Raw genomic sequence first — 27,205 nt, forward strand, 5'->3', positions numbered from 1 at the left:
CCACACGTCCCTGAGCAGGAAGGACTGCAGTTCACGAGAGAACACTGACAGGGAGAGTAGCAACTAGCGAGACATAAGGAGTGACCGTTCCCGTTGTTTGATTTCATGCATTGTTTGTTTGAATAAGGGACGCGATTGGATGCTACGATACCAGATAATGCGCTGGAGGGGCCAGCCGAAACGCATGGGTTTTAAAATAGACATGAAATTGCGGTAAGTTTCCCTTTTCATTGTGTGGTTCGTGGCCGTAGATAAAAGAAGATGCGTGAAGCGCTGCTGCCCAGGTCCAATCGTTTTGATAGGATTGAAAAGCATGGTTTCTTGCTCCTACTCGAAATGGAGTTACTGTCGTTTTCCCCGTTGTTTGTATTGTTAATGATAAGAACAATAAACGATGAACCAAGCACCTAGACCACCATGCGACCAGGATAACAAGGAGGGGTCGGTCTGCAAAGCCATGGAGGACAAGGAGAACAATCTCAAAACGGCTACGCTGTGGAGAGATGCTGCTGTCCGCTCTAGGAAGCTGCGAAGCAACCTGCGTCAGCTCACTATCTGCTCCAAAGACAGGGAGAGGATAATTCTACCTGAAAATATAAACGAGATAGAGGTGCTCAATCTGGGCAATAACTCGCTGCACGAGCTACCAGAAGGATTGGGGGCTACCCTCACAAACCTGCGTATCCTTATCCTCCGCAGGAACAAATTTGTCACAGTTCCTTTTGTGGTGTTTGAACTAGGTCAACTTGTGGAGCTGGACATGAGCCACAACTGCTTGAGCCACTTCTCTGAGGATATAGGCCTGCTGAAGGGGCTGAAAAAGCTCTGCATCAGTCACAACAAGATCCAGTACCTGCCGTCACAGATTGGGGCACTGCAGTGCTTGGAGGAGCTGGACATAAGCTTCAATGACATACGTGATTTCCCCAGGTCCTTCTCACAGCTCAAGAGGCTCCGTACTCTGGATGCCGACCACAACAACCTGGACCAGTGTCCCCCGGAGATTCTTGCCTTCGGTGACCTGGAGGAGCTCGACTGCTCTGGGAATACGTTTGCGTGTCTACCAGGGGACATCATGAAGCTGCAGTTCATCAAGATCCTGTGGCTCAGCAGCATTCACATCTCCTCATTACCTGACACCTTCTGTCAGCTGCACAACCTGGAGAGCCTGATGCTGGACAGTAACAACCTCTCAGCTCTTCCTTGTTCCTTTGGCAACCTTCAGAGACTTAAAATGGTCAATCTTTCATCTAATGAGTTTGAGGAGTTTCCCCAGGTTATCCTGAACATCACAGGACTAGACGAGCTTTACCTGAGCAGAAATCGACTGTCTTTTGTCCCAGAAGAGATAGGCCAGTTGCATAGGCTGGCAAACCTCTGGTTGGACAATAATAAGATTACTTATCTGCCTGACTCCATTGTGGAGCTAGAGAGATTGGAAGAGCTTGTTTTACAGGGTAATCAAATAGCCATACTTCCAGATAACTTTGGAAAACTCTCCAAGGTAAACATATGGAAGGTGAAGGATAACCCCCTCATCCAGCCTCCCTATGAGGTCTGTATGAAGGGAATCCCCTACATCGCTGCCTATCAAAAGGAACTCACACATTCCCAGCTCGCTGTGAAGCCCAGATTAAAACTGGTCCTGATGGGAATGAAAAATGCTGGGAAAACACGGCTCAGACAGAGTGTGGTGAGTGAGCAGCAGGATGCCAACTCTGCTCAGGGGAACAAAGGGATTGATGTGACTAACTGGGTAGCGGACGCCGATCGCAGTCTTACATTTTTAGTGTATGACCTGTCAGGGAAGCCAAATTATGACCTCGTCAAACCATTTTTTCTCTCACCCGGTGCTCTGTACATCCTTGTTGTGAATCTGAAAACGTACTCACCCAAGAGCTTTTACGCCCACGTGGGGTACTTCCTCCACCTCCTCAGTGCCAAAGTGCCCCACGCTGTGGTCTGCATGGTGGGCACACATACAGACCTGTGCGGAGACATGGAGGTGGAGGAGAAGAGCCTGGATATTCACAGACAGATTGCCCTGCAGGAGAAGTGGGACAGCCATTGCCTGCGGACCCTCGCCCAACAGGTGGACCAGGCCCTGGAACAGGGCTACAACATCCGCACCTCCAGCCCTCACATCCTCTTCTATGGCGTCACAGACAAGAACCTGAGGCGGAAGAAAGCCCAGCTGCAGTACATGCTGAACCACAGGCTACAGATCCTGTCCCCTGTCCTGTGTGTCAGCTGCACGGAGAGCCAGAGGAACATCCAGAGGTTGAGGGAGAAGCTCATGTCAGTGGCTGACCACAGGGACATCTTCCCCAACCTCCACCGCGTGCTGCCCAAGTCCTGGCAGATGCTGGAGGAATTGCACTTTAAGCCCCAGGACCTGTGGCTCTCGTGGTGGGACTCGGCCCGCTTGGGCCTCCAGGCAGGACTCACAGAGGACCGCCTGCAGAGTGCCCTGTCCTACCTGCACGAGAGCGGGAAGCTACTCTATTTCGAGGACAGTCTGACACTAAAAGAGTATGTCTTCCACAACCTGCCACGCTTCATCGCCATCCTCAATGTCTTCTTCCAGAGTGATGAGTCCACTCTGCTGGAGAGGCTACTGTCAGATGGGGAGAGGGGGGACAAAAGGAGGGCCAGTGTGGTTATGGAGGGGGAGAAGGAAGAGGACCTCCGGGCTACCCATCTACAGCACCATGTGGAGGGCTTCCTCAGCCACGGCCTCCTGCCTTCCAACGTCATCCGGCTGCTCCTGAGACCTCTCATTCAAACCCAGCAGGACCTCCACCTCATCATGGAGCTGCTGGAGAAGATGGGGGTCTGCTACTGCATCAACAAGCCCCGCAGCAAGCCTCTGAACGGGGCCACCGTCTGGTACAAGTTCCCAAGCTATGTCAGCAATGAGGAGCCCCATGCCGAGGCCTGGGTGAACGGAAGCTCAGTGGCTGCTAGTCCGTTCTTCTCTGTGGAACAGCTGAAGATTGAATACAGCTTCCCCTTTCTCTTCCCACCTGGACTGTTTGCACGCTACAGTGTGCAGATTAACAGCCATGTGGTTCAGAGATCAGATGGGCGGCACCAGATATTTGCCTATCGTGGTAAAGTGCCTGTGGTAGTCAGCTACCGTCCGGCTCAGGGCAGACTGCAGTCCGAGACACTGTCCATAGCCAGCCATGCCTCCCTGCCAAATATCTGGACTGCTTGGCAAGCGATAACACCACTGGTTGAGGAGCTGAATGTCCTTCTGCAGGAGTGGCCCGGGCTCTACTACACTGTTCATGTTCTGTGTTCAAAGTGCCTCAAAAGAGGGTCACCCAACCCACACACCTTCCCAGGTAAATATGATTTCCCCTCTCTCTCTGACTCTTTGATTCTCTGTCTCTTTCTCTATCACATCCCTCTCTTTCTCTATCACATCCCTCTCTTTCTCTATCGAGTCCCTTGTCAAGCCTCCCAGAAGTAGGCACATTTTCATTGTTACACTTCTAATTTAGCAAAGATGTGTAAAGGACTTTGTAGTTTACATTGCCCCACCCTAATTTTCATTATTTTAATGACAATATTGAGGGTTATATGTGGTGAGAGCAACTGGAAGTGTAAAATTACCAGTGGTTTAGGATCATCATGGCATTATGGAAATATCTCATGGAGGGGACATCTGATACAGGTGTTTTTTATGACATACTCCTCTCCTGGGATTCATTTGAATGGATGAAAGAGAATAATGAACTGCTAATAACAACAGATTTGAGTCAGCGTCACGCCGTGGAATTACCCAACAGTAATATGGTCTGACCTATTATGAATGCGTCAAGCAATCTTTGGAGGTTTGAGTGAGAAAGTGAAAGCCGTTCTGTACACTCATTCACTGCTCTTGTGCTATAGTCAATCGAAATAGGGGTTTATTGCTGTGTTTGTGTGAGGATGACTCATTAGGTTTAAGGTCAGTCAGTCAGTGGGGGATGGAGGCTACACAAAGGCTACAGTGCCGCTGTAGGTGACATTAGCTCAGCTAAAAGAGGGAGGGAGGAACAGCTCTGTGGGGCCCAAGCCCCACCTCTGATACACAAATTGGCCTCGGAGCTGTCTGTTCTAGGCCTCTGGCTGAGTTCATGGACAAGTTCTGGTGTAGAATGGGGGTTGCCATGGCAACACAATGTGCCTTTATTTTCTTGGAATGTGACTATAGTAGATGGATCATACAGCATGAGCAAGCCCAATCTCAGCTCTTTTGTTATGATGCACAATGCCATCCAGACATCAGTAGACCAGTGTAAGCTCAAATGGCGAAATCAGTAAAGGTCTCCCTATTCATGCATTCATTGGGAAGAAGTGTAGGCCTACAGTACATTGTCTCGTTACTGCTGCTAGTATGAGATTGATTTTGTTGTGATGTCATTGTATTACCTCCTTCGAGTGCACTCTTTTGTATGAGAGTAGAGCGCCTACTCATTTTCCTGATCCTATGAATGACAGAATATCTGCCAGACTGATATCTTTCCCTTTTCTTAAATAGTGCTTTTAAATGGGCCTTTTATACTGCAGATCTTGTTTGTATCTTCTGCTGAAGCAGTCTGTAGTGCTGGAGCTATGTGCCAATCAGGATTGTTGATATTGTAAATTAGGTGTGGTCCTGAATTGAGCAGACAGCTGGGTCTTGGCTGGATGGGTAGCTACCCCAATCCCTGGCCCTCCTACCCTAATTTTATTTCTCCCTCTTTTCTTCTCTCTGTGTCAGCTCCTCACACTCTTGTTTTCACACTTCAATCCCCTCATCCACCTCTCCCTCTCTCTGGCCCATGGAGGGCTTTGGCGGTCTTTTGTGGATTAGTTCACGTCTGCGGCGTTGCTGGTTTGAATCATTAGACGTGAGACCGTGCTTTTTCAGAGCTGTTTCACTGGCATGGCTAGGCTTCCGGAGCAACCGTCTGTCTGACTGACACGGGAGCCGGGACACAGACCAGCGCCTGCTATACTAATACACTGGAGCTTAGCTAGGCACATAAACTGGCTGGTAGATCGAAGTAAGGCATTTCGCTGGTAGATCGAAGTAAGGCATTTCTCTGGCAGATAGACTAGATGTCATATACTGTAGTAGAGACCTAGGAGGAACATACGCACTGCTGTAGTTTGCCACATTTCAGAAGGCACAACATATAGGGATTAATGTTGTCCTGTAGACACCAACAGTTTATTTAACTGACTAGTAACTAGATGGTGACTGCTTCGTGCTTATGTAAATGTGTCACATTTCATTGCAAGTGTCGTTCTAATTTCTGCTAGATAGGAGTGAGAGTTACTCTACCACAAAGCTAGTCTTTCTGCTTGGGTATTTATTGAAGCAAGGCTGGAAATGATATCATGCTTGGGAGACTTTGACAAAGTGAATGGGGTGGGAGGGAAGGGAGGAGATGGTTTTGTATGCGTGGGGGGTTGAAATGTGTTGTAGGTTAGGGATTTGTAATTCAATTAATGGAACTTTAGCCCTGTGCACTGTAGCCTTCTTCTGACCAACCCCAGCTGTGCACTTTTTAATTTAGACTGGCCAATAGCTGAACTTGAACAACTTACTCAAGTAGTGACTTTGCAGGTGACTTTTGTTCAGCTGCACCTGCCTGTTTCCATGGGAATGTGCCCTCTTGTTGTGTTCACTGGAGCAACTCAATGGTCGCTATAGGTTTGCTCTCCTGTAAAAACATTGGTGATTCAACTCCTATAGAATGTTCCTTTAACCCTGCTTTGTCTCTGTGGAAATGAAAATGTTCTACCTTTTCCACAACCTGTGTTCCTCCTCCATTTAGCTGCACAGCTTTTCATATGTCCTAATATGGCCATGTTTTTGTCTGCTGCAGCTTGTTGACTCAGTGTTGGGGCTCCTCTCTTTCCGGCAGACTAAACATGGAGGACTCTTGAATATAATCTTTCTTCTGTGGAATCTAGAGAGACGACCTCCATCGCAATAATCGTTTCCTTGCATCTGTTTCGGCCTGACATCTCTGAATCAAACAAATGCATGCACTCCCCTTTTTATTCATGACCTGATCTGCCTTTATATGGCTGGAAAAGATCTCAGCAATGCAGACCAATTTCCCCCTTACACGATGCAACCCCACAAACCTTGTATTGTGTGTGTGTGTGTTTGTGTAAGTGAGAGTCTGTTTGTGCTTGTGTTGAATGCATGTGTAAAGTGACAGAGGGTGGTGAGTGAGTAATTAGTAATGTGCAGTTAATTATTTCCTCTTCCACACACATCCAGATTCATTTGTTGCCTTCTGCTGATCTGACAGATATTGACACTTGTCGTAAGCAGAAAGAATGTGATCCTTCACAGGTTATCCTTAAAATTGATGTGCCCACTCACTCCTGACCACACAAATGGTGTTTTAAAATACTGTTCAAATAGCCCTCATTTTGGTGGAACTCTTATTGACCTCTTGAGTTTTTTTGCGGGGGTACAGTACACGTTCCTGAAAATCGTCTCAAAGTGTGTTTGTGCAGACATCCAAGCTGCCGTCAGTCGACCCTGAGTGGAAGATGTGTGAGAAACCAGAGCATGATCTCTGGCTGGGCGCCCAGGGTCTGCCCTTCTCTTGTACTTTGCTGTACCTTGTGTAGCAACCTTCACCCCTGCCCAGTGCTTAAGCCTACCCTGTGAATTGTAGTACAGTAACAGCACAACAAATAAACCTACTGGCCTATATATCTGTTTGTCAACCTGTGAACTTTTAAACATGCTTGATGCAATTTACATTCCAAGCTGCTAAGTACAATAGATATATTTCAGGTGCTTACCAAGATGCCTTATCTCACAGATCATTCGTGCCCATCATACAAGTTCAAAGGAAGAGGATAGTATTTTGTGTACATCTGCTCTTTTCAAATCAAATTTGATTGGTCACATCCAAATATTTAGCGGATGTTATTGCGGATGTAGCGAAATGCTTGTCTTCCTAACTCCAACAGTGCAGTAGTATATAACAATTCCCAACAATACATACATCTCAAGTAAAACAATGGAATGAAGAAATATATAAATATTAGGACGCGCAGTGTCGGAGTGGCATTGCCTAGAATACAGTATATACATATGAAATGAGTAAAACAGTATGTAAACATTAATGTGACCAGTGATTCCATGTCTATGTACGTAGGGCATCGGCCTCTAAGGTGCAGGGTTGAGTAACCGGGTGGTAGCCGGCTAGTGACAGTGATTAAGTTCAGGGCAGGATACTGGGTGGAGGCCGGTTAGTGATGGCTATTTAACAGTCCGATGACCTTGAGATAGAAGCTGTTTTTCAGTCTCTCTGTCCCAGCTTTGATGCACCTGTACTGACCTTGCCTTCTGGATGCTAGCGGGTTGAACAGGCCGTGGCTTGGGTAATTGATGTCCTTGATGATCCTTTTGGCCTTCCTGTGACATCAGGTGCTGTATGTGTCTTGGAGGGCAGACAGTGTGCCCCTGGTGATGCGTTGGGCAGACCGCGCCACCCTCTGGAGAGCTCTGCGCTTGTGGGCCGTGCAGTTGCCATACCAGGCAGTGATACAACCCGACAGGATGCTCTCGATTTGTGCATCTGTAAAAGTTTGAGGGTCCAAGCTGAATTTCTTCAGCCTCCTAATGTTGAAGAGGCGCTATTGCGCCTTCACCACACTGTATGTGTGGGTGGACCATTTTCAGATTGTCAGTGATGTGTACATGAGGAACTTGAAGCTTTTCACCTGCTCCACTGTGGTCCCGTCCAAGTGGATGATGGCGTGCTCCCTCTGCTGTTTCCTGAAGTCAAGGATCAGCTCTTTTGTTGACGTTGAGGGAGAGGTTATTTTCCTGGCACCACTCCACCAGGGCCCTCACCTCCTCCATGTAGGCTGTCTCGTCATATTTTGGTAATCACATCTACTACTGTTGTGTCGTCTGCAAACTTGATGTTTGAGTTTGAGGCGTGCATGGCCACACAGTCATGGGTGAACGGAGTACAGGAGGGGGCTGAGCACGCACACTTGTGGGGTCTCAGTCTTGAGGATCAGCGTAGTGGAGGTGTTGTTTCCTACCTTCACCTGGGGGAGGCCCGTTAGAAAGTCCAGGACCCAGTTTCACAGGGCACAGTTTAAACCCAGGGCCCGAACTTAATGATGAGCTTGGAGGGTACTGTGGTGTTGGAAGGCTGAGCTGTAATAAACAAAGTATCTGTTGTTGAAGGACAGAGATCTAGGGAGTGGTGTCCAAAGCCGGCTTTGATTCTTAGTGTCGAAGGCGAGCCCTCCAGCACTTTCCCTCTCTGTGTGGATCCTCAAGCCCAATTTGACTCTGCAAACCCCTCTAATCCAGTTAGGGGATCTGCTCGGATCAGGCTGCTAGTGATAATGGTCATGCAGGGGACTGGCCAAGAAGGCAAAGCTGAGTTGGTTCGATTATCACAGAAACACAGTCACACAGACACACGAACAAACGCATTCATCATTTCACTTACCCTCAAGCTCCTCACAGCCTCATCCACCCATACCTTTAGGGGTATAGTAGTTACATTGAACTTTACCCAGTTTTTCCTGTATAATTGCATCGTTCTTTTGTATTCTAAAAATGAAAGACATGAGATGACTGAAAGCTCACAACTTTAGGCTGCCTGCCCAGCAATGACGGTATGAAGACATTTCAGTTCACTGGAACATTTGTTGGGACATGTTCCCACATTATTTTAATTTCATTCTGACTTTTTAGTGAATAAGAAAACTGACTTTTCACTGTGGAAGAGCTGCTAGCTGCTTGCTGAGGAATTGGATGAGTAGTGGTGAGCCGTAAGTGCCCATAGGGCTCCCTGCTTGCTAGTTATTATAGTCGCACAGGCAGTCTATCCTCTTCGTCCCAGTACGCCATGGATATACTGTATCAAGGAGGAGCATAGATCAGTCGTACAATCAAGTATTGTTTTCTCACCACATGGAGGTCAATTTAATTGGACTCCTTACATGTTATTTAGATCTGGAACATTCTTAGGCCAACATAAATTATTGCGCTTTACCTCAAGAGACAGAACTGGTGGGTGCTCCAAATATAGCCAAAGGCCTCCAAGGCTAACTTTACGAGAAAGTAAGACGAGCCACTACATTGATACCTGTCACAGGAATCACAGAGAAGATGTCTATGCGCTAGTATCGGCTAAGTTTCATTGTTTAAAAATGTAGCAAACCACCTTTTTGAAATCTTGAGCAATATGGAGCTGTCATTACCAGTAATTGAGTGCGGGGATTGGCAATGAAGTCTAAATGAGGAAAAAGTTGAAAAGATGTTTCTTGCAACTCTTCGGCTGGAACTTCTCTGTCCGTTTATGACTGTGTGTGTTTTGCCCGTTAAAACATGCCACTGGTGGAAGTGCTGGGAAATGACGCAGCTTAGACACTTTGGCCAAGGACTGACAGCAGGGTCAAGAGGAAACTCAGAGGCTGGTGATGATTGTTAACTCCGTAACAGCCAAGCACAAGGTACTCTGGAGGAATGAGATCGAATCTAACAGCCAAAGTAGAGCTGTTTTCAGGTACAGTTCAGAGACTGGAGATCTGAGAGACACAGACTAAACTACAAATGCAGTGTATTGGTTAATACCAACTTAGTAAGCTGCTGAAGGGCCTGACTTGTGGCTGTATCTAGTGGATGTGGGCCAGTCACAACTGTTGATGCAGAGAGAGAGTTATCATATTAGTGATTGTGGCAGGAAACCGTCTGGTTCTGTTATAATGGAGAGGTTCAGATGTCTTGCGCATCCCGGCTCAGGGACGAGGCTGGAAGTGAAAGTGATAGAGCTCATATTGCCCCTCTGACTGATGTGCTGCTGTGGCCTTCTGAATTGTCTGTCTGTCCAGTACAGTTAGCCTAAAGTGTTCTTCTCGGTTGTGTATGTTCGTGTGTGTCTGTGTTGGGGACGTGAATGAGCTGTTGACCTGAAAGAAGGTTAGCCTTAAGGGTGTTTTTGTTTTTAACTCTGTGGACATCACATGGGAAATGGTCTTCTGGATATCTCACATTAGATGTGACCCTCTGATGACCTGACTATACATTTAAATAGGCCTACCTATGATTGTCTTCCTGTACAGCTCATGCTGACATGGTTTTATTTTCTACCTGTGAATTCTAATTCTCGCTGTAGTCTGAGGAATTACTCCTGTCTACACCTACCTGTGCACTCTCTACCACACACTAACTACACTTAGGTGGATAAGACACCAGTGAGCTAAATTCGTTTTTCAGAGTTGCTGTGTGTTTTGAATGGTTTGGTCTGCTCTAAATGTTGTTTTCCATATCACCAGCTTGTTAAAAAAAAAAAATATTGTGCTGTATGAAATCTGTCCTCAACGCAGCCTAGTAATCTCTAAGAGAGGACGTCAAATCCTGTTATGTCACCAGTTGGCTGCCCAACTGGAGTTGTGTGCAGTAAGCCTGTCCACTGTATTATCTCTTAGACATGTGACAGACCATGGCTGTCGGGTTTGGATGGGTTCATCGCTTCTATCCTGTGGGAACACAGAGTCAATGGTCACCTAGCCTCCACCGAGTCCCCAACAACCGGCTGTTCAGGTTTTGTTGCTGCATTCATAATGTATGGGTTTTGCAAGCCTGGTTGCCAGCCCTCGTTTTGTGGTGATGATGTATATCAAACCCTTTTCAGCTATAGCTTTCCCCTTTTGCCTGCTAGCATCAGTCAAAATCCTGAATGTGTTGACCAAAGCCACCAAGGCTCAAACTTGTAGTTTCCTAGAAGGCAGCAGAGTTTTTTAAAAGTTTATTTTCTCCATTTGGCAGGCCATTGTCTGCCTTGAAAGGGAAATGGTGTCTGGAAGTAAAATTAGGGCACTCTCATTTATAGTTCTTCACAAATAGGCTTTTCTTCCGGTCAGCGCACACTCCTTTGACGTGGTCCGAGGTCTAGAGCTCATAGCAATGGTGGAAATGGGCTGTTTTGGTCACCGTCGGACAGTTCACGTCCTGGATGAAGCATGAGCACAATGCTCCTCTAGGCCAGGGATAGACCACTTTGATGGGGGTGGGAGCCATAAAAACATCTGAACTGATGATGAGGGGCTGCAGTTGCTCACGGGTTAGCCTATCCACAACCCCCCCCCCCCCCCCCCCACTGCAAGCAAAACATTTTAGTGACCTCCCCCTCTTGACAGCACAGATATTTTGGGGTTTGTTTTAGAGTTTTTTGCAATTCCACATATTTTGCCATGGGATGTAGATAAATGTTTGGTTTACAGCTCATTTCCTGCAGTTCTACACATTTTGCCGTAGGGTGGATAGAAATGTTTGCAGTTTTAAATATGATATCGAAGTCAGGCTAACAAAACCAATAGGGGCCCCCTGGCTGGTAATTGAACCATGCTAACACGGAGAATGAACCTGTCCTCAGATCAGTTCAGTTCCTGGCAGATTGCCTTGCCAGCTGCCAATTACTCAGCTCCGCCTGAGAAATGATTGGGGGGGGGGAATGTGATGATCAGGCTGTCTGTTTTAATGACCATGATAACCTAGCTATTACTGTTAGCTGCTAAATAATACAATGTTCAGCAGCATCCTGCCCCAAGGAATGGACAGCTATTTTAGGAGCCCCTCTTGTTGGTTCTACTCTGGGTTTATTTTCACCATTGGTGGACATATACAGTTGAAGTCAGACGTTTACATACACCATAGCCAAATACATTTAAACTAATTTTTCCTGACACTTAATCCTGGTAAAAATTCCCTGTCATAGTTCAGTTAGGATCCCCACTTTATTTTAAGAATGTGAAATGTCAGAATAATAGTAGAGAGTGATTTATTTCAGCTTCTATTTCTTTCATCGGATTCCCAGTAGGTCAGAAGTTTATACACTCAATTAGTATTTGGTAGCATTGCCTTTAAATTGTTTGACTTGTGTCAAACGTTTCGGGTAGCCTTCCACAAGCTTCCCACAATAAGTTGGATGAATTTTGGACCATTCCTCCTGACAGAGCTGGTGTAAAAGAGTCAGGTTTGTAAGCCTCCTTGCTCGCACACGCTTTTTCAGTTCTGCCCACAAATTATCTATGGGTTTGAGGTCAGGGCTTTGTGATGGCCACTCCAATACCTTGACTTTGTTGTCCTTAAGCCATTTTGACATAACTTTGGAAGACAGAACGCGTGTCCTTACCGAGCGGTATGATGGCTGTGTAGTCCCATGGTGTTTATACTTGCGTACTATTGTTTGTACAGATGAACGTGGTACCTTCAGGCATTTGGAAATTGCTCCCAAGGATGAACCAGACTTGTGGAGGTCTACAATTTTTTTTCTTGGCTGATTTTTTTTGTCTTGGCTGATTTTCTTTTGATATTCCCATGATGTCAAGCAAAGAGGCATGGAGTTTGAAGGTACATCCACAGGTACACCTCCCAATTGACTCAAATGATGTCAATTAGCCTATCAGATGCTTCTAAAGCCATGACATAATTTTCTGCAATTTTCCAAGCTGTGTAAAGGCACAGTCAACTTGGTGTATCAAAACTTCTGACCCACTGGAATTGTGATGCAGTGAATTATAAGTTAAATAATCTGTCTGTAAACAATTGTTGGAAAGATTACCTGTGTCATGCACAAAGTAGATGTCTTAACCGACTCACCAAATCTATAGTTAGTTAACAAGAAATTTGTGGACCTAACCCCAACCTATGTAAACTTCCAACTTCAACTGTATCTGGTTCTCTCATGTTGTGATATTACCGTGTAATTTAATGTATCCATGCTCAAGCTGATTTTTAACAGGATACTGGATGTGTCCATTTTCAGTGTTTTGATAAGGGCTACATTTGAATGTGACAGATTTTATGAAAGACATTTACACGTAGGACATTTTTTTATTTTGCTCGAGTGGACAATAATTGCAAGAATTTTGCTGTAGGGAATTTGTTTTTGTTTTGTCTGTCTCTCCTGCTCTCTCTCCCATTTCCCTGGGGCAGACTGAGGCATATTTGCCTGTCACATCACATGGTGTATTTTCCTGCGCTATACAGTCGCCAGGTGTTACCATTAAACCCATATTTAGTCATTTTCTTGTTTGCGTATATGACCTTGCTACAACAACCCAATATACAGCACACACTGTTTTAAAACGGATATCCGTTTAATATGCATTACTCTATATTAGCGTTCCTTTAGCTAAGCCCAAGGATTGTCTCATTCAAAATGAACATGATTGTGATTTAGGGCCTTAGCCCTAAATCCCCACCAGCCAGGCCCATCAGTGTGAGTGGGCTGATAATGTGATTGGACAGCTTCACTGTCAAAGGAAGAGGAGGGCAGTGGGGCCGGGGCTATTTTTGACTGCTGTGCTGCATCAGGGTGATCATCTCATTATGCACCAGATGTTAACATCTGTCCCTGCAGCACGCACACACACACGTTCGCTCGGGCATGCACACACCACTGTCCGAACAGATGAGCAGCAGCTGTCTCTGTGCGCACAATTATACAGGGGAGAATATACTGGTCTGCTAGTAGTTATTCCATATCCTGCCCTGGTTATAAGAGCCTGTCTGCACTATGCTGCTACCCTGGCTATGATGGGAGCCTGTCTACACTATGCTGCTACCCTGGCCATGATTGGAGCCTGTCTGCACTATGCTGCTACCCTGGCCATGATGGGAGCCTGTCTACACTATGCTGCTACCCTGGCTATGATGGGAGCCTGTCTGCACTATGCTTCTACCCTGGCCATGATGGGAGCCTGTCTGCACTATGCTGCTACCCTGGCTATGATGGGAGCCTGTCTGCACTATGCTGCTACCCTGGCCATGATGGGAGCCTGTCTACACTATGCTGCTACCCTGGCTATGATAGTGCAGACAGGCTCTTATGTTACTGCCTCCTCTCTCTTTAGTGCAGATGTGTTAATGTGCAGGATAATGCTGCCGTGATTAAAATCTCTTCTCTGCCTGCCAGGATTAAGCTCCACTTTAACCACAGCCATCTTAAACACAGAAGTGCTGCTGGCTGGTTCTCCCGTCTTCACCTCTTCATCCTAAAGGACCCCAGAAGGCTGCCTTTGACACTGCCAGATTCTCGTCTGGCCTACTTGCTGTTTGCCAGGCAGGCCCAACTCAGTCTCCAAGGCAACCCACTGTGGAATGGCCAGAATGGGTTATTTTTGTGCCATCTCCTCTGGCAGAGAAGTAGGGCACACATTCCTCAGGCTGTGGGCCTGTCCGTGTCAGGAGGCAGGAGCCACTCGCTGTTCAAAAGGGATTAGTCTAATTTAACATGTTTGAGAGACTGGTCACGATATCTTCCTGTCTCTTTGTTAAGCTGCCTCTAAGATAGAGGGAGATAGATTGGAGACATGACTGTCTGTGTAACCCCGACTCTTATCAGACTAGTCAGCAAAGTGTTTCTACATTTGTGTCTAGTGTTTGATTTACCCCACATCTTGTTCTATAGTGGACTGCGGTGCTTTAAATAACTGATAGGAGCAACTATTTTATGATTTGGTCAATATTTCCCTCCTTTTGGATTTATGGAGTTTGTTAGAACTAGACTAGAATGCCAAGCAGCAAACTCTGATGTGTAATTATCCTCCCCCCAATTTCTGGCAATGTGCATTGTTCATAAACAGTCAGTTACCTCATCAGACAAATGATGATCTCATCGAGGTGGTGGTCCAAATTGATGCAGCAACTTAAACTGGAACACTTACATTTGCTGGCCAAGGAAACCAACTTCAACACTCAAAGCCAATCAAATTCCAGGCTTTCTTTGTTGTGGAGACTGAGTTAGGTCTTGGCAGAGGCTACCAAGACCAAAGTTTATGCTCCACACCAAACGTCCCAGACAGGCTAGTAACAACAGAACGTTAAGTGATTTAAAACCCTTGTTATGCAGTACGTGTAAGGTAATGACTGACCCTGGTGATCAAAATGTGTGTTAAAGTGGAAAGAATGTGGTTTTCATTGGGACATTTTAAATGGCGTTCTGTTTGGGCCTCATCCTGGGCCTTCTCAACTGCACAGCACAGACTGGGCAGAGCAGACAGCTGCCTATGTGGAAATCTCATTCGCACCCAGCCCTAACTCAAACGCATCTGACCACCAGACGGCTGCTAGACTCTGTGTGTGTTTGGGTGTCATGGAAAACTGAATTTTGTGTGTGTGTGTGTGTGTGTGTGTTTGGGTATATTTAGCACTGCTATATGTCGGTCTATGTCAGTGAGACAGAGTGAGTTGTCTCTGGCCATGTTTGTTGATCATGACCAGCTGCTTCATGTGACGTGCTTGGCCTGACTGTTGTTTTAACACACTGTGGTGCTAATCCTCTGACTGAGCTGTTGGCCTCTGGATCTGAACTCAGAGCAGCTGCCTTTGCCCTATGTCTACCACTGATCCACTGCTCTCTCTCTGCCTGCCCTGGGCACTACCGCTTGGTCTGACGCTGCACAGGTGGCAACCGGAGCGCTGTGTCTACTGTCCAAGATGTCTGATCTGTTTACTAGAAACTCAAAAGGTCAGAGTATGCCAGTACTCTGGCATCCAAACATCATGAGTTCCTGACTGTACGAGCCACACTGTCTTTACTCAGGAGGAACCTGAACTGATCGGACTATGTACAGGCAACCTGAGCTCTCTTTCCCTGTGCTAGTGTAGATTTCCGTCACTGTTCTCTGTGAGGGGTCAAATGGTAGGCTGCTGATGAGGGACATATAGTTGAAGTCGGAAGTTTACATACATTCCTGGCATTTAATCCTAGTAAAAGTCCCTGTCTTAGGTTAGTTAGGATCACCACTTTACTTTAAGAATGTGAAATGTCAGAATGATAGTAGAGTTATTTATTTCAGCTTTTATCTTTCATCACATTCCCAGTGGGTCAGACGTTTACATACACTCAATTAGTATTTGGTAGCATTGCCTTTAAATTGTTTCACTTGGGTCAAACGTTTCAGGTAGCCTTCCACAAGCTTCCCACAATAAGTTGGGTGAATTGTGGCCCATTCCTCCTGACAAAGCTGGTGTAACTGAGTCAGGTTTGTAGGCCTCCTTGCTCGCACACACTTTTTCAGTTCTGGCCACACATTTTCTATGGGATTGAGGTCAGGGCTTTTTGATGGCCACTCCAATACCTTGACTTTGTTGTCCTTAAGCCATTTTGCCACAACTTTGGAAGTATGCTTGGGGTCAATGGAAGAGCCATTTGTGACCAAACTTGAACTTCCTGACTGATGTCTTGAGATGTTGCTGCAATATGTCCACAATATTTTCCTCCCCCATGATTCTATCTATTTTGTGAAGTGCACCAGTCCCTCCTGCAGCAAAGCACCCCCACAACGTGATGCTGCCACCCCCCGTGCATCAAGGTTGGGATGGTGTTCTTCGGCTTGCAAGCCTCTCCATTTTTCCTCCAAACCTAACGATGGTCATTATGGCCAAACGGTACTATTTTTGTTTCATCAGACCAAAGGACATTTCTCCAAAAAGTACGATCTTTGTCCCCATGTGCAGTTGCAAACTGTCTGGCTTTTTTATGGCGGTTTTAGAGCAGTGGCTTCTTCCTTGCTGAGCGGCCTTTCGGGGCATGTCGATATAGGACTAATTTTACTGTGGATATTGATACTTTTGTACCTGTTTCCTCCAGCATCTTCACAAGGTCCTTTGCTGTTGTTCTGGGATTGATTTGCACTTTTCGCACCAAAGTGCGTTCATCTCTAGGAGACAGAACGCGTCTCCTTCCTGAGCGGTATGACGGCTGCGTGGTCCCATGGTGTTTATATTTGCGTACTACTGTTTGTACAGATGAACATAGTACCTTCAGGCGTTTGGAAATTGCTCCCAAGGATGAACCAGACTTGTGGAAGTCTACAACTTCTTGGCTGATTTCTTTTGATTTTCCCCCGATGTCAAGCAAAGAGGCACTGAGTTTGAAGGTAGGCCTTGAAATACATCCACAGGTATACCTCCAATTGACTCAAATTATGTCAATTAGCCTGACAGAAGCTTCTAAAGCCATGACATAATTTTCTGGAATTTTCCAAGCTGTGTAAAGGCACAGTCAACTTGGTGTATGTAAACTTCTGACCCACTGGAATTGTGATGCAGTGAATTATAAGTGAAATAATCGGTCTGTAAACAATTGTTGGAAAAATTACTTGTCATGCACAAAGTAGATGTCCTTGTGGACATCTACTTGTGGAGTGGTTGAAAAACAAAACAAGTTTTAATGACTCCAACCTAAGTGTATGTAAACTTCCGACTTCAACTATTTGTGTGCCAGTTGAACTGTAGGACAGAGGACACTCCAGCTGAAGAAAGGAAATCTTCTGAACTAATTTGAGGTTGTTGAGAGGCTCGTCTTCTGTCATGATAAATCACACTGAAAATACCACAATTATTTAGGCCTACATTTACATTTACATTTAAGTCATTTAGCAGACGCTCTTATCCAGAGCGACTTACAAACTGGTGCTTTCACCTTATGACATCCAGTGGAACAGCCACTTTACAATAGTGCATCTAGGTCTTTTAAGGGGGGAGGGGGAGAGGGATTACTTTATCCTATCCTAGGTATTCCTTAAAGAGGTGGGGTTTCAGGTGTCTCCGGAAGGTGGTGATTGACTCCGCTGTCCTGGCGTCGTGAGGGAGTTTGTTCCACCATTGGGGGGCCAGAGCAGCGAACAGTTTTGACTGGGCTGAGCGGGAACTGTACTTCCTCAGTGGTAGGGAGGCGAGCAGGCCAGAGGTGGATGAACGCAGTGCCCTTGTTTGGGTGTAGGGCCTGATCAGAGCCTGGAGGTAGTGAGGTGCCGTTCCCCTCACAGCTCCGTAGGCAAGCACCATGGTCTTGTAGCGGATGCGAGCTTCAACTGGAAGCCAGTGGAGAGAGCGGAGGAGCGGGGTGACGTGAGAGAACTTGGGAAGGCCTGGTGGGGATTGCCTCTGAAAATATGTCTCTCCTCATGATCAGTGTTGGCTAACTGTGAGCTGAATTTAGACAGAAAATAGAAAATTGTTTGAGCAACTATATTCCAGTCACACATACGGTACAGTTGTTTTTGTCCCATGAACACTTAAGGTACATACCTGGGGAGCTGGAAATACTTGACCCAAATTTGACTGTAAAAAGTTTGACAGAAGCATGTTTCTGCTTGGATGCGCTGGTGAAAACGTAATGGTATGTCAGGACTGGATAGTTATAATAGGATATTATTACAACACAAACATTACAGTAGTAGCTTTGCCATTATCTCAGCTTTGTGTTTGTGGGTCGTAGTTCAAATACAGTAGGTTTAAACACATCAGCTATTGTGTTGGGAGGTCTGACTCATTTCTGTAAAATCATATAAAATCAATTACCCTGGTTAGTCGAGGTTAAGGTAATATGTACAGTACATGTAGGTAGAGTTATTAAAGTGACTATGCATAGATAATAACAGAGTAGCAGCAGTGTAAAAGGAGGGGGCAATGCAAATAGTATGTGTAGACATTTGATTAGATGATCAGGAGTCATGGCTTTGGGGTAGAAGTTGTCAAGTAGCCTTTTGGACCTAGACTGCGGTACCACTGTTGTGTCACCTGCAAAACGTAATGATGGTGTTGGAGTCCTGCCTGGCCATGAAGTCATGAGTGAACAAGGAGTACAGGAGGGGACTGAGCACAGACACCTGAGGGGCCCCCGTGTTGAGGATCAGCGTGGCGGTTGTGTTACCTACCCTTACCACCTGGGGGCGGCCCGTCAGGAAGTCCAGGATCCAGTTGCAGAGGGAGGTGTTTAGTCCCAGGGTCCTTAGCTTAGTGATGAGCTTTGAGGGCACTATGGTGTTGAATGCTAAGCAACTAATAGCATTCTCACATAGGTGTTCCTTTTGTCCAGGTGGGAAAGGGCAGTGTGGAGTGCAATCAAGATTGCGTCAACTGTGGATCTGTTGGAGCGGTATGCAAATTGGAGTGGATCTAGGGTTTCTGGGATAATGGTGTTGATATGAGCCATGACCAGCCTTTCAAAGCACTTCATGGCTACAGATGTGAGTGCTATGGGTCGGTAGTCATTTAGGCAGGTTACCTTCGTGTTCTTGGGCACAGGGACTATGGTGGTCTGCTTGAAACATGTTGGTATTACAGACTCGGACAGGGAGAGGTTGAAAATGTCAGTGAAGATATTTGCCAGTAGTAGGTGAGCGCATGCTCGGAGTACTCATTCTGGTAATCCATCTGGCACTGCGGCCTTGTGAATGTTGACCTGTTTTAAAGGTCTTATTCACACCGGCTACAGCGAGCGTGATTACACAGTTGTCTGGAACAGCTGATGCTTTCATGCATGTTTGTGTTACTTGCCTTGAAGCGAGCGTAGAAGTAATTTAGCTCCTCTGGTAGGCTCGTGTCACTGGGCAGCTCGCGGCTGTGCTTCCCTTTGTAGTCTGTAATAGTTTGCAAGCCCTTCCTCATCCGACGAGCACCGGAGCCAGTGTAGTACTGTATTGACGCTTTGCCTGTTGGATGGTTTTTCGGAGGGCATAGCGGGATTTCTTAAGTTTCCGGGTTAGAGTCCCGCTCCTTTAAAGCGGCAGCTCTACCTTTTAGTTCAGTGTGGATGTTGCCTGTAATCCGTGGCTTCTGATTGAAGTATGTGCGTACAGTCACTGTGGGAACGACGTCATCGATGCTCTTATTGTTGAAGCCAATGACTGGTATAGTGTACTCCTCATTGCCATCAGGAGAATCCCGTAACATATTCCAGTCTGTGCTAACAAAACAGTCCTGTAGCTTAGCATCTGCTTCATATGACCATTTTTTAAATTGATCTAGTCACTGGTGCTTCCTGCTTTAGTTTTTGCTTGTAAGCAGGAATTGGGAGGATAGAATTATGGTCAGATTTTACAAATGGAGGGTGAGAGAGAGCTTTGTACATGTCTCTGTGTGTGGAGTAAAGGTGTTTTTCCCGACTGGTTGCAATGGTACCATGCTGGTAGAAATGAGGCGAAACAGATTTAAGTTTCCCTGCATTAAAGTCCCCGGCCTCTAGGATCACCACCTCTGGATGAGCATTTTCTTGTTTGCTTATGGCAGAATACAGCTCATTGAGTGCGGTCTTAGTGCCAGCATCGGTTTGTGGTGGTAAATAGACAGCTACGAAGAATATAATGAAAACGTCTTGGTAAATAGTGTGGTCTACAGCTTATCATGAGATACTCTACCTCAGGCGAGCAAAACCTTGAGACTTCCTTAAATTTCATGCACCAGCTGTTGTTTACAAATATGCATAGACTGCCACCCCTTTGTCATACCAGAGGCGGCTGTTCAATCCTGCCGAAACAGTATACAACCCGACAGCTGTATGTTATGTATGTTATTCATGTCGTATTCATCTGTATGTTATTCATGTTGACTAATAGGATTGATGGTAAAGGCAGATTACCCTCTCGCCATCGGATCCTTACGGAACCCAGACCCTGATATCTGTGTCTTTCTCCTGTGAATGACGGGGATGAGGGCCTTTTCAGGTGTCTGGAGTAAATCTTTCGTGTCAGACTCGTTGAAGGAAAAAATATATATATCTTCCAGTATGGGATGAGTAATCGCAGTCCTGATGTCTAGAAGCTCTTTTCGGTTATAAGAGACGGTGGCAGAAACATTATGTACAAAATAAGTTACAAATAACGTGAAAAAACATTCAAAGTTGGTTAGGGGAGCGTAAAATGGCAGCCATCTCCTCCAGTGCCTTTCTCAGATAAACCATATGTTTTTTAAGTTACACGTGACGTGGCGAATTCAGTGTGTAGGTTGATTCCCTGTCCGATTATTCTGTCTGTGTCAACAGAACTGCAGTCAGTCCCGTGTGACTAATTAGAGCACGGGAGCTGTTGGAAATCCTCCTCTGGTGTGTGTGCATGCTAATGATGGTGAGTGTGGATACAGCGGCGGGGGTTCCAGGAACTCTCACACACAGCCCCTCCCAGTTGTAGTGCCATTGTGTCCACACAGCCCCCCCCCCCCCCCCCCCACCCCAACAGGACTAAAGCTGCAGGGGTGTAAGCTTGTAAACAGCCACTGCCCTCCTTTGTCCCCCTGCCTCAGAGAGGCTGGTGCTTCCTCCCTGTTTCAATCCACTTGAGTCTCAGCGGTATCTTTGTGTGCACAACACACACACACACACAGACATTAGTTATACATCTCTAGAAGGCTAGACCTGTGAGGCATGTTGTTTTGTGAAAGGGGTGGGCAGTGGCAGGCTGTAGGCTGATAGGAGGTTGGTAGTGTTGTTCTGTTACCCTTTGTGTGGATATGCTCCGAGAGCATAATAATGTAATGCTGCAGTAGACGGGTGGGGCTGGGACATGTGTAGATGCTAATCACGAGGACCATCATCCTTGGGGTTGGGGATTAAACTGTGGAATTGGTTTCTAAAACCCCTTTTCTGTGACCTAAGCTGATTTCTAGTATTGAAAACAAATATGATCTTTTGTGCTTGTCCAATCCCCCCTCTGCCCTGTTTACCCCTAAAGGTGATTATGAATATGGCTATGACATGCTCGCAGTGTTGTGTGTGTTCTTCTGTTTGGTATTTATTCCATGGCGGTTGTGTTAGCTCTTAATAGGCCAATGAGGGAAGAGGAGTTCTCCTCTTTACCCTTCATTAATATGGAGTAACCTAATGTAGCAGGCGTAACATAAATGCCTGAGCCGGGTCGTCAGAACCCGGGTTTTCAGGCTTTACCTCTATTCTCCTTTCCCCCTGAACTGGGTGCTTCCAGTTTCTACCGACCCCCTGAGGGTGAGTGTGGATACTGGGCAGAAGGCAGCTAGCTGCCCGCCCTGTTTGCTTTAGGCCTGACCTGGGCACACTGCTAGCTTTGTCACGGCATTGGCTGTTACTCAGTCCGCCAGGGAAAGTCGCCTCTTCTCGGTGGCGTTGCCTTTGTTTCTGTTAGAACAGCTGTGAAGAACTCTGGCTTTTTATCGATCTCCTCAAACCCCAGTGTGAGTTCTCACCTACCAGTGTGGAGCGTGGCAGATGTGGAAAGAGGGAGGAACCCCTCCTTTCTGTTGTATAATGAATGATGTCACCTGATGAGTAAGAGGAAATTAGTGTGTAAGAAGACGATGATTGAAGCTTGGGGAAATGTTGATGTGGTGACAGAATGGAGGAGGGACAAGGCCTGTAAAATCAGTCTTGATTGGATGCTGAGGGTCATTCCCTTTGCGGGGGATGGGGGCTGACTACAAGTTGACCCATTTGATCTTCCTACAGAAACATTGTGTACAGAGAAAGATGTATGAACGAGAAAGTAATTGAGTCCGACACCCTCCGAAACCAGGCCCTTTCATGTGTTCATATGCCCCTCCTCCACCCCTCTGAGTGTGTGTGTGTTGTTATCGATCATTGTCAATAGCCTTCTTTGAAATGAACCCCCTTCTACGACCCCGCCAACCCCTCTTCGCCCCTCTCCCTCTCTTTCCAATGATGCCCAAAGCCGGGAAAAAAAGGGGAAGTGGAAGCGAAGGACTGAGTCCATTGTGAAAAGACCAGACGTGGACATTCTCAGCTAGACTCCTCCTGTGTTTTTCCAAACACATCCAGCATCCTACTGGGACATTCTTGGAAACAGGAAAATATATAAATATATATTTTTTATTTTCTTCTAGCAAGCCTGGAGAAATAGCAGTTTTCCTTTTATGGTGGTAGAGTTCAGTGGAGAGAAAAAGAGCAGAAATGGACAGCCTGGCAGAAGATCAAGCCTAGCAGAGCAGAGCAGGGCAGCAGCACAGGAATGTACATGCTCATTATCCTACCTGCTTGCTGATGCAATTGTGAGGAGGGGGGAGTGGAGGTGAATAGCACATTCCTAGTCCTTGATGTCAGGGCCAACAGAGTCCTCTGTCCATCTGCACACTGTATAACTAGCCTTCACCCAGTGAGCAGTGAAGGAGGTGAGACTGGAGTGAGCGTTTCTTTTACTGTCCTCTGTCTGACTCTCTGACCCAGATGAGGGGAGCGGCAGAGATGACTAACTGGCTGTGTGATTCAGCACGTATGCTTCCTGTAACAGACTCCCCACTGTTTCCACACAGAGAGATCTGGTGCCGGCAACATTCTCAGGAATGAACCACTAATACATCACATGTCAGGACGTCCTGTATATAGCAACACTGTGATGTTATACATTCCGACTGTATTGCAGTGAACAGCAGCACTACAAGCACAATACTGTAAAAATCACACCTTTTTATTCCAGTCTGTCTGTCTCCGGTGCTAAACGACTCCAGCATGCTAGTTGGACCCCCTGCTTTGTTCTGATGAGAAGAGAAAATCAATGGGTTAAGTGCTGCTAAGGACAGGCTATTAGATAGGCTACTGCCTTACACACCCAGAGGGAAGAACAGGCATTGAGATGAATCCTATACATTGTGTTGAGTGTAGGGAAGAAAATCTGTGTGAACTAAATTGTTTCAGGACTAAGACACGCTGAGAAATGAACAGTGCTTGAAATGATCAGACATACCAAAGACCAGAGCAAATATCAACCATGGTAACAAACTATATATTTTTTGCCATATCCTTGGTAACAAAACAAAAAAACATTGCCTTTTGGATAGGGTTGCTATGGAGGTTTTAGTTTTACAGCATGGTGACAGTCATGGTCACACAGACACAGCCTCGGAGACCGTACTGGAGCTGAACAGTGTTGATCCAGCAGGTCATGACGATATGAGGTACAGATAGTAAAACCAGGTCAATCTTTTTCTGTAGCAGATAAGCCCAGATCAGACCCTGCCGGTGATGGGGCAGTACAATATTAGTGAGCTATCTAGGCAGTCTAACAAAGACAAACAAGAGGGGTGCATCATTATTTAACCAAGGAAAAGGATCATCGGGCCTAATCCATTCTTACAGCTAAACCATTCAAATCATGTGAGCTCTGAGCATGGTACACGTCAGTGAGTATAAATTATTCTGTCAAAGTAGCATGCAACATCTCCTCCCCCACCCTAACATATTAATTGGGGTTGCCTTTATATTACACAACAGAGATTTTATAATAAAACCATTAATGATAGAGAATGTAGTGTTAGTATTACTGATGTTATTTAACCACTGTTTGTCTCATGGACTTCCAAGCACTATGTGAGTACATTATCCAGTTGGCTATAGTAGCAGTGCGTGGTCAGGCTGTCTGTGTACAGACAGAGCATGTACTAAACCCACTCACTGTCTGATGGGTGTAGTCTCGTGCTGCACTGCATTACTGTCAGAGGCAGCCAGCCAGGCAGGATGACCGTAATCTTATTCTGTGACGGATGATGTAACAACTCATTGTTTCTGCCCGCCTCAATCGGACCGATACCCCGCCATCATCACAAACAGACCTACGCACAGCATCCCAACATGCCCTGTCAGCGAACTGGCTGGCAGTGTTTGGAGGAACCCTGGCTGTGTCACACAGTACTTCTTTTATAGAACCATTAAGGATGCAGCAGAGAATGAAGGAGACTTGGGATGTTTGTTTTGACCTTTTTAGCTGCCTTTCTGATTCTGTTCGTGCTGCACCTGCTCTGTTTCCTGCTATTGTGTCTGAAAACGGAAAGAAGAGGTCTTTCAAAAATGTTCTGCATAGATCCCTCCACTCAAACCAACTAAGGCTTTAAGGGTAATAATTAAGGTTTAGTTTTCTAGAAGATGACGAGTAAATCGACTATCCTGGATAGAGAATGAAGTTCAGGCATGTTTTTCTGGACATTCGCGATCACACAACACAGTGGTTAAAAGGCCTGCAGATGGCGTGTTAGTGAGGCAAATGGGGCGTTTTTTGTTTTCCCCATAATTAGAAGGCCATAACATGTGACGTACAGCCTGTTCTGTGCTGATAGTCAGGAAATGGCCTTGGTTACAGAACATGTGGTGATAAACACCCATGCACGTTCACATGCAGGCGCATATTCAAACACACGCAGGCATCCACGCACAAGCTCTTTCTCTCACCAACACACATTCCCCAGCAAACTGCCAGTACCTTGTGATTTTGCTGACGAGGACACACCCTTTGAATATGAGGGGATCTGCAGCTATTAAACAAAGCCTGTTGGAGCCCTCCACTCCACAGAGGTCTCAAGGGAAATGAACATGCAGTTATTTTTCTCTGTAGCAGGCTCTGGCAATCAGTGGTAATGCAGTGAAATTGCCATCTAGTGGACAAATAGAGAACTATTTTGTTACAGCTCAAATCTTGGCAAAACATTGATTTTGGATCCTGTAGAAAATCCACTATATCCTGATATCATTGGATAAATAATCTCTGTCAGTTGGATAATTTGAGTATTAAATTTAAAGTAACTCTCCCCATGTCTTGCTCTTTCTTAGGTGAGCTTCTAAGCCAGCCGCGCCCTGAGGGGCTGACTGAGATAATCTGCCCAAAGAATGGTTTGGAGCGGGTTGACGTGGCGCTAGTTTACCCACCTACGCCCACTGTGGTCAGCCCCTGTCTCAAATGAGCCACGCGGCCTGGCCTCTACTGTCCTGTCTGACTGTACCCTCACGCCCGACTCTCTAGCCAACACCTGCTGCACACCTGAGTCTGAACCCCACAACCCAGCTCTCCCTCTGAATCCCCTCAACCCACCCAGGCAGCAGCCAGACTGGACACACAGCCATGCAAGGTCACAGAGATATGCACCGTCAGCTGGATGCAGTAGAGCTGATAACTGTAAGTATCTTCCAGAAAGGGTCATAGGTTGGTAACTAGAGGGTTCGATGCTTAGAAGCTTCTATATACTGTGTAAATGGATCGACATCTAACCTGTAATTGAATATACCTGATCAAATTGATGATAGTGAAGCTGTACTACAAATGACAAAGTATATAAGTAAGAGTATGTTATATTCTTTGTATTTTTTTTATTCGCAGGTTATCCAACTGTTCTTACACTGCCTCGCTATGATGACAAAGGCCATATTACAGGACTTTGGCTGAAAGCAAACCTTCACCGTGGTCGTTTTTAAGACCCCATCAGCAAGCAGTGTCTTTTCCAACTCTCTTACTCCACACTGCCCTCCAGATCTATGACAACCCTCTGCCTATAACCTAACCAAGACGAAACACAGGAAATCCACCGTATCAATTAAACAATCGAGAGATGAGTGGGCAAAGACTTGGACGGATTTCTCTCTTTACAACTTAGTGGCGTCATGAAATGTTGGAAACCTCTTGGCTGGACTGCTACCCCATTCTAATGTCCCGTAATGCTCATTTTTTAATGCTCATTTTCCACGTGTCCACGTGTAAAGGCTGTGATTTGAAGAACATAGAAAAGAGAACTGACTGAACCTCCTACTTACTATATCAATCTATGACTGACAGTTGTGGGGTCTATCTGCCTGTCTGTTTCTATGTCTGTAAACCAAATACAGCCTTGTATACAGCCTTGTATAGCCAAACACATGAACACCACCTACTCTTAAAGAACACAACACACGCTACCCATGTACGGACCTTAGCCTTTGCTTTAGCTTGCAAAGGGGCAGATGTATCATATGAAGTAAATGCAGGAAGGACATATTATGTGAGGTCAGTGGACTGTGTTTATGCCAAGGAAATCCCACTTCAGCTGTACTTGTTTCTTTGTGGCATATCCTGACTATGGTGTGATGTATTTGTGATTTGCCGTTTCAGCTTTCGCAAGAAAAGTACTCAGTTTCACTTTAGACTTGTTCAAAAATGATCATTGTATGTAAATAAAAGATGATCATGTTCTCGAAAGGAAACAGAAAAAGATGTCTGAAGTCTTCACAGCACCTCCTTTGGTCGTGTTGGAATAGAGGAATTTATTTCAAGATGGTCTTCACTGGTATGGGGGAGATACTGCAATATGTTTAAAACATACAAGAAAAAAGTTTATAACTTTTGTATATAATATCTTTATTTTTGTATATTGACTTAAGTTGTCACCACCCTCTTTCAACATTATTTGCAGTGCAACGTTGTGCATGGTCTCACTTAGCCATTGTGAGAGTGTAGACTACGCACACTTTTATAAGTAGCAAGTCAAACTGTCTCACAGCACAACGTAAAAAGCACCAAATACAAAATAAACCAACTACTGGTTTAAATATGACCACGTTGTCTTTTTCATTTGTCTTTCTCTACACACTAATACTGATTCTACATCTTTATGGGAAAGATACTTTGATATTGGTCGCTGTGTTTAAATGACTTT

General features: G+C 45.7%; 1 protein-coding gene across 1 annotated transcript; it reads left to right on the plus strand.

Moving 5' to 3' along the window:
- Positions 1-27,103, plus strand: mfhas1 (multifunctional ROCO family signaling regulator 1). Its single transcript, XM_029655321.2, has 3 exons — positions 1-3,350; positions 25,353-25,695; positions 25,897-27,103. The coding sequence occupies exons 1-2, from the start codon at positions 395-397 to the stop codon at positions 25,481-25,483; spliced, it is 3,087 nt and encodes a 1,028-aa protein (XP_029511181.1). The 5' UTR covers positions 1-394; the 3' UTR covers positions 25,484-25,695; positions 25,897-27,103.
- The last annotated feature ends 102 nt before the right edge of the window (positions 27,104-27,205 follow it).

Source organism: Oncorhynchus nerka, linkage group LG4, assembly GCF_034236695.1.
Source record: "Oncorhynchus nerka isolate Pitt River linkage group LG4, Oner_Uvic_2.0, whole genome shotgun sequence".
In the NCBI taxonomy this organism is placed as follows: Eukaryota; Metazoa; Chordata; class Actinopteri; order Salmoniformes; family Salmonidae; genus Oncorhynchus; species Oncorhynchus nerka.

Bases quoted from the DNA above. Each gene is read 5' to 3' on its own strand.
- mfhas1 (XM_029655321.2), top strand. From the start codon at position 395: ATGAACCAAGCACCTAGACCACCATGCGACCAGGATAACAAGGAGGGG. The intron at 3,351-25,352 runs GTAAATATGATT...GCTCTTTCTTAG, and splicing joins CAACCCACACACCTTCCCAG to GTGAGCTTCTAAGCCAGCCG.